Source organism: Toxotes jaculatrix, chromosome 19, assembly GCF_017976425.1.
Source record: "Toxotes jaculatrix isolate fToxJac2 chromosome 19, fToxJac2.pri, whole genome shotgun sequence".
Classification (NCBI taxonomy): Eukaryota; Metazoa; Chordata; class Actinopteri; family Toxotidae; genus Toxotes; species Toxotes jaculatrix.
In genome coordinates this window covers 12426805-12433913 of record NC_054412.1, presented here as the reverse complement: position 1 = coordinate 12433913, position 7109 = coordinate 12426805, and the positions used below count along the sequence as shown (strand labels likewise).

The following is a 7109-nucleotide window of genomic DNA, read 5'->3' as shown; positions in this document are numbered from 1 at the left end:
TCGAGGCAACAAAGCAAGGATGCAATGAGTGTGTAATTTATTTTACGTCCAGCAGGTGGCGGCACTTTGCAAGATTTTCGACATTGACAGACTGGTATTAAGGGAAAGGAGGAAGCAAAGGCACTGCGGTGGATGGCGGTAATGCGTTTGAAAGCTGGTTTGCCGACCGCCAACTGGACCAAAGGAAGAGGAAGAAGAAGAAGAAGAAGAAGAAGAAGAAGAAGAAAGCGTCGAACAGCACCACAGAAGAAGAAGCAACAGAGTGAAAATAGGAGTAACGGCCTGGCGCAGTTAGTCGCTCGGTGGTGGAGGGAATCTGGTCTCACCGCGAAGTAATGGTTAACTCTAACGGACTTTGGATGCTGCCGTCCAAAACCTACACGCCGGTGTACGAGGTCGGTGTTTTGAACGCGGTTGCCAGGTAGAGGACAGGTGCAACTGCTCCGTGCCGCCGTGTTTTTATTTCGGTTAGAGGAATGCAGCGGCCGCCGAGCTACACTTCTCCTTAGAGCCCAGTTGATGGACATGAACTCCGTATTTACGCAGACAGCAGAGTTGTGTGTATTTTAAACTAACTTTCATTTAAAGTCATGGCGAACGACTTGGTGAAGGTGTTTGTGCAGATGTGCAATTATCTCCAGGAGCCCCGTCATGTAGCGAGGTTTCAAAATTTCTGCGGCGTTAAAGGGACATTTCCGGACAAACCGGCCAAGCGGGAGAGCGGACGATCGGAGCCGGACTGTCCCGGGCTGAGGAAGAGGGTCCAGAGCTCAGATGTTAGTGTTGGGAACGGAGCAGCCGCGGATGGCAGCGGACCGCAGGTTAACGGGATGCAGGGTGACATTACCGTCAGGCCCGACGGTTCAGCAGCAGCAGCAGCAGCTAATGTGGACTCAGACACCGCCAGAGCAAAACCGCTCCGGAAAAACTCCCTGACCGGAGATGTAGGTCAGGAGTTCCTGATCCACAACAAGTTTCTCTTCTACCTGTTCACGTTTGGGACTGAGCTGGGTAACGAGATGTTCTTCATCGTCTTCTTCCCCTTCCTCTTCTGGAACATCGACGCCCTGGTCAGCCGGAGGCTCATCGTGGTCTGGGCCTGGAACCTGTTCGTGGGGCAGTCCACCAAGGATATGGTCCGCTGGTCCCGGCCGGCCTCCCCGCCAGTGGTTAAGGTGGAGGTCTTCTACAACTCCGAGTACAGCATGCCGTCCACACACGCCATGACAGGGACGGCCATACCTTTCTGTCTCTTCATGCTGACCTACGGGCGGTGGCAGGTGAGCGCTGCAGCTGTCAAATGCACGTGAAAGTGAAGCGTTTCAGAGCAGAGGATGTGCAGTGTGAGTCGAAATGTCCTCGCTTGAGAGCTAAAGTAGACCTGGCCGAGGCTGGATTTACCAACAGGGGCAAAGGGGTCAGCTGCCCCAGACCGTTAGGGACTCTGGAGGCAGGCTCACTATTTGGCAATTGGAACATCTGGAATTGTGTTATAACAGAGTACTAGGCACAATCTGATGTGATATCTAAATTCACCACGCAATTCAAATATTATTCTTATTCTTTGTTTCAATAGAATTCAGTGATCAGTCTTTAACTCACAGGGTATGAACATATGAACATTCAAAAGCCACCACAACATCATTAAATCGAAAAAAGGTTTGATCTGCTGAAATCTGAAGACCAGAGTTCAGGAAGCACACAGGGTACCTGACCTTCTAAAATACAAGAAGCCCATACAACCTTTTTCAATAGGGCCCCTCAGCATAGAGAGGAGGGTCAGTGGGTCAGTTTGGCCAAAGGAATGAAAAAGCACAGACTGCCTTTAAATCCCTGTTAATCCTTGCTACCCAGTCATGTATGAAATGCAAGAGCTCAGGCTGAATAATAAGAAGAGCGTAAATACACATAAGTTATAGCTGATGCTTGCAGCTGTTGACAACAAACATTCCTCTGTTTTCAGCAGACTTTTAAGACATGACAGGGTGTGCCAGAAAAGTACAGGTGAGGAGTGGAAAAGTAGCTTTGTTTGTCAAATAAACAAAGACTCACTGTTCCACGCTGTCAGAGGGAAAGAGATAAGGAACTAGTGACTGTGGTTTAGGGGAGGAGAAAGTACCAAAGTAACTTTAAGTAATTGCTTGACCAACAATAATGCAAATGAAGGAAGTAATAAGACGATCAGGGACGAGAGAGAGTGAACTGTTCAGTGACTGAATATTTTTTCTGTGTTGGTTCCTGTGGGACTGAAGAGTCGAGAGAGAGAGGAGTGTAGTGTGGTATCAGCCAGGTCACAGAGCTCAAAGCAACAAAACTTGTTCACCTGCTGATATGGCATGTGTGTAGCAGTTGGATTTTCTACCACCAGCAAAGAGATAAACCCTGTAGATCAGCAACAGATAAACTGTGACTGAGGCAAGGATAAGCAGTAGTTCAGTTTGCGAAATGTTTAAATGTGATGCTGAAAGAGACACGTCAATGAAAACAGCTGCCACAAGTCTGTGACTGGGTTGTGATGAGTGACAGGTAGTCAAAAAAAAAAAAATACAGGTGACCAGAAAAAGCATCAATAGGTGGACTTTGTCTCAACGATTAAGTTAACCTGCGTATCATCAGCAGAAGAGGCAACAACTCTTTTTTTATGATTAATTCATTACAAAAACAACAGCAAAAATTCTACCCCTCTCTTTCTTACCCCTAACACAACCTATACTGAATTTTCCACAGTGAAATCTCATGTTTAGTTATTGGTCACCGTATACACCAATACTGATATAAGCTCCTCGATCAGCAACTCAGAAGATACATTAAGACATGAGTTGGCAAAGACAGACAAAAAGGACATGATGGAGAGAGGAAGAGACAGAGCAGGGGCTGTTGGGATAGAAAAAGACAGAACAAGGGGGTCACCACCAGGAAGGAAGAGCTATGCGCCTCAGATGGTTTTAATGTTATTGTCGGACACCTGTGAAAAGGATCTGAACTGAACACAGGCAGCTGAACTGCCTGAACTCCCTTGGAGTCATCTAGTTTCCCTGCAGTGAACCTGAAGGCTGAGGAACTGAAACATTTCAAAGAAAAATGTTGTAGAAGGTTACAGAAGATAAGATGGAGACCATAAACAGTTTCCAGAGCAGAAGGAAGATCCAAAGGATTAGCTAAGTGGTGTTTAAAGACCTATGGTTATGTAGACCGAGGATTATATGACCTTTGCCTGGATCCTGGCAAAATGGACTATGCACTGTTTTTTGAAGCCTAATATTTCCACAGGCAATGAGCTGTCCATATTTAGGTAAATTAAATACTATAGTTACTGTATACTTCATTATGGTCAACAGGATTCTATGGAAAAAACATAGGTCTTTTAAAATGGATCCATTAGCTGGAATAGTCCATTAAATTACAGTGTGGGGTTTTTGTATGTTTCAGAGTCTCATCTTCAGACACCTCTGTAATATCTATGTTAATTTTTTAATGCTGTGCCTTTATGCTCTCTCCTGCAGTACCCCTTCCTCTTTGGCTTTTCTGTGGCTCTCAGCTGGAGTGTCCTGGTCTGTGTGAGCAGAGTCTACATGGGGATGCACTCTATTCTGGTAAGAATATGAAATAAAATAACTTAATCACTAAAATATGAATTCAAAAAAATGCAGTGATGCTGCTCCACCTGGACACTTTGCCTCCAGTAACACCAGCAGTCCCAGCTCAGAATGGGAACTCGATGAGTCCTACCCCAGGTCGGTCAAAAATGTTATCTAGGAAACTTTGGGAAAACAAAACATAGCCTTGAACTTCTGCTGTGATTGACGCTGCATTATGCAACATCATATGTACCTCAGGTGATTGTAAATGCTGGCATGGCTCCACTATACCCGGCAATATACTTCAGTCTTTAATAAATTATGGAGGATACCTCCAACCACCACCCACCAACCCTGGCACCAGGCTTATCTGTCCTTTGAACTCACCAGTGCACATTTGAAATTTCCATGGGTGGACAGATGCCTGTGAGGGGAGCTGTCAGTCCAGTTCTGTGAGGACACAAAACAAAATTTCTGTTAATTGTTTTTCAGTGCTCACATGATTTTAAAATGATTCTGTTTACTTTGTGTATTTCCTACTGGATGTAACTTAAGGCATGGGAAGAAAAAAAGTTTCAAGCTCGCAATCTATGGAAAGAGTAACATTTGCAGTAAAGGGGAAACCTAAAGACTCGGAGAAGATGGGAAGGATGAAAAATAATTAACTAATTTTTAAGTACAAAGCAATAACTTGATTATTGTATAAATAAACTAAGGATGTTCACTTTTTTTTAAATGAACATATGTATTTACTTTTTTAAACATTTTAAAACTAATAAATTCCATGCATGTGCATAACATACATTAATGACCCTGTTATTCATGTTGACAACAGAAAAGTAAATTTTTGTGGAAAATGGTCGGTTAGCAGAGCCAATAAACGCATTAAAGCCAGTAGATAAGGTTAGATTAGATTCTGTGGCCAGGCAACTGATAGTGTTTATGTTCTTCATCCTCCAATAGTAACACCTGTTTATCAATCAGCAGATCGCCTGATTTTACAGGAGTCTTTTATGACTACTAGGAAATCTGCTGTTTAAATGCCTTGCTGAAAAGTGTTGTATAGCATCACCTATGGGGCAGAAATGCTGATGGTAATGACACCCACAGATGCTTTGTGGGACCATGGGTATATCAAACATATTAATATAACCCTATTAAAAATAGTTTATGCTTATACTGTTTACAATAACTTCACTGTGCTGTCCTTTTGTTACAGGAGGTAATCACTGGCTTCCTGTACAGCCTCCTTGTTCTTGCCTTCTTCCAGCCAATTTTGGAGATGATTGACACCTTCTACATGATGGACCACTATGCTCCGCTTGTGATTGTCGTCTCACATGTGAGCTTTGGACTTGTGGCTTTCTCCCTGGATTCCTGGAGCACCTCTCGGGGCGATACAGCTCAGGCCCTGGGCACCGGGGCAGGAGCTGCTTTGGCTTCCCATGTGAACTATCAGCTGGGCCTGCTGCTGGATCCGCCGCTGTCCTCACTTCCTCTAACTTTACCCTCAATCAGCACTAGCTTGGTGATTCGCTCCCTGCTTCGCTTCCTCATCGGTGTCGCTGTCCTCCTTGTCACGAGAATGGTTATGAAAGCAGTGACTATTCCCTTCTTATGTCGACTGTTTGGGCTGCCCTCGGATGATGTACGACAGGCGAGGCAGCACATGAAAGTAGAGTTGCCGTACCGTTACATCGTCTACAGTGTTGTGGGTTTTAGTTGTGTCTCTGTGGTGCCTCTCCTCTTTAGGATCTTAAACCTTGCCTGAGTGTTGTGTTCAAACTGTCATTGTACTGCTGAAATGTTAACCTACATGATGAAGGCAAACAGCACTCAAACACTCTTTCTGCACGGCAGACTCAGAGGATTAATCTGATTATATTCTATATTTGTCTTTTTTCTTTCTGTCAACAAATTCTATGCAAAGACCAAAATGAACAATGAATTCAACCTACTAACAAGTATTGTCTATGCAGCCAAAGTCTAACACGGCAGATCGACTAACACATTGTTGGTTTTGGCCTTTTCATGGGCTTTGTTAACAGAATTAAAAATATAGAATATAGAGCATCACCTGCCTCATCCTTGAATCCTCCTCTGTGGTCGACACAGTCAAGTGTTAAGCTGGAATTTTGCAAATAAAAAAAAAATCTACCAGATATACTGTAACGATGCTTGTATTCATTAATGAGGAGAATCTATTGTACATTTCCATCATTTGATTGAAATATATACTAATATGTTATTGGAGAATTCCGTACGCTAAGAATAAACCAAACCATGAATCCGTGTGAAGTCACTTCACTTTTCATTTGTTGCCGTGTTCAAATGCAAAAAAACCTGGAAGCAATAAAATACTGTAAGTATTCAAGGCTCACAGGTGTCAGGGTAGTTCATGACCTCTATTTAAATGTCTAAGACTTTTTCTTTTTGAGCAGATCAGTTGTGTTATTCCTGGTTTTGTATGTTACTATAGTCAGCATTAACTTGTCACCTTCCTTTTGTACATTTCTCGTACTTCAAAATTGTTTGTAATTTTGGCACAAATGTAAACTAAGTGCTCTCGTAAATAATCAAAAAAAGTATAGAATCAAGAAAAACAACTATTTTTGATAAATTATTTTATCATCTTAACTATCTGGACCTGAAGTGCCGCTCTAGAAAATCTTGAATCTAAATATATTACTATGAATTCCAGAGACATTTCAGCTGTCCTTATATTACAGTATATAAAAACACAGACCCTAGCACTTGTCTAAATGTTGTAATTGTTTGTTTTTTCCATGTTGTAATGTTCTAATAATTGTTTAATGTTCATGTAAGAATATGAATGCCAGAGCTCTCATCTTAGTACTTATGGAATATTTATAGTTCTAATTTTACCATCAACTCTCATCTTTGTTTTGTTATGCAAGGACTGTATCTAAAAAAAATATGGAAACAAGAAGAATAAGATATTCCAAAAAGAGAAAAACTATTTTGAATATGTTATTTTCAGAATTGCTCTGGTTTTCATTTCCTTGTAAGGGAATATCAGAGGATGTCTAATCAATACATCTGCAATTTAAGACAAGTGTTTGTTCTGTTTTTGAGTACTGTGAAGTACCGTTGTCAAATATGAATAATGTAATAATGTAAGCTTAGTTCCTGGAGACTTCTTGGACAAAAAACTAAAAATCAAACAAAAAAAAAAAAGAAAAAAAGAAAGAGAGATGGCTGAGATTGAGGAAATCTTTGAGATTTGCATTGACAGATTTTCTGTAGGTTGAAAAACCTCAGATCCACCAGGAAGTAATCAGTAATTAAAATAAAATAAAGACTTTGTTTGAAATTATGTCAGTCAATAAGATGGAAATAGAAAAAGTCAAGTGCAGATCTACGTATTAAACTTTTGTTCCAATAAAGCACTTTGGCTCAAAGGAAGGGAGGTTGAATACTTTAACAACCCCAAAAGCATATGGCTAAGTTTAATGACTGACGGTATGTTATTTATAGTTGTGATATCTGAACTTCTGCAAGAATCCAGAA

General features: G+C 41.6%; 1 protein-coding gene across 1 annotated transcript; it reads left to right on the top strand.

Annotated features, from left to right (window-relative positions):
* Positions 1-225: 225 nt before the first annotated feature.
* On the top strand, positions 226-5740 carry LOC121199362 (sphingosine-1-phosphate phosphatase 1-like). Its single transcript, XM_041063966.1, has 3 exons — positions 226-1280; positions 3504-3593; positions 4798-5740. Exons 1-3 carry the CDS (start codon positions 591-593, stop codon positions 5347-5349), a joined length of 1332 nt encoding a protein of 443 aa, XP_040919900.1. The 5' UTR covers positions 226-590; the 3' UTR covers positions 5350-5740.
* Positions 5741-7109: the final 1369 nt, after the last annotated feature.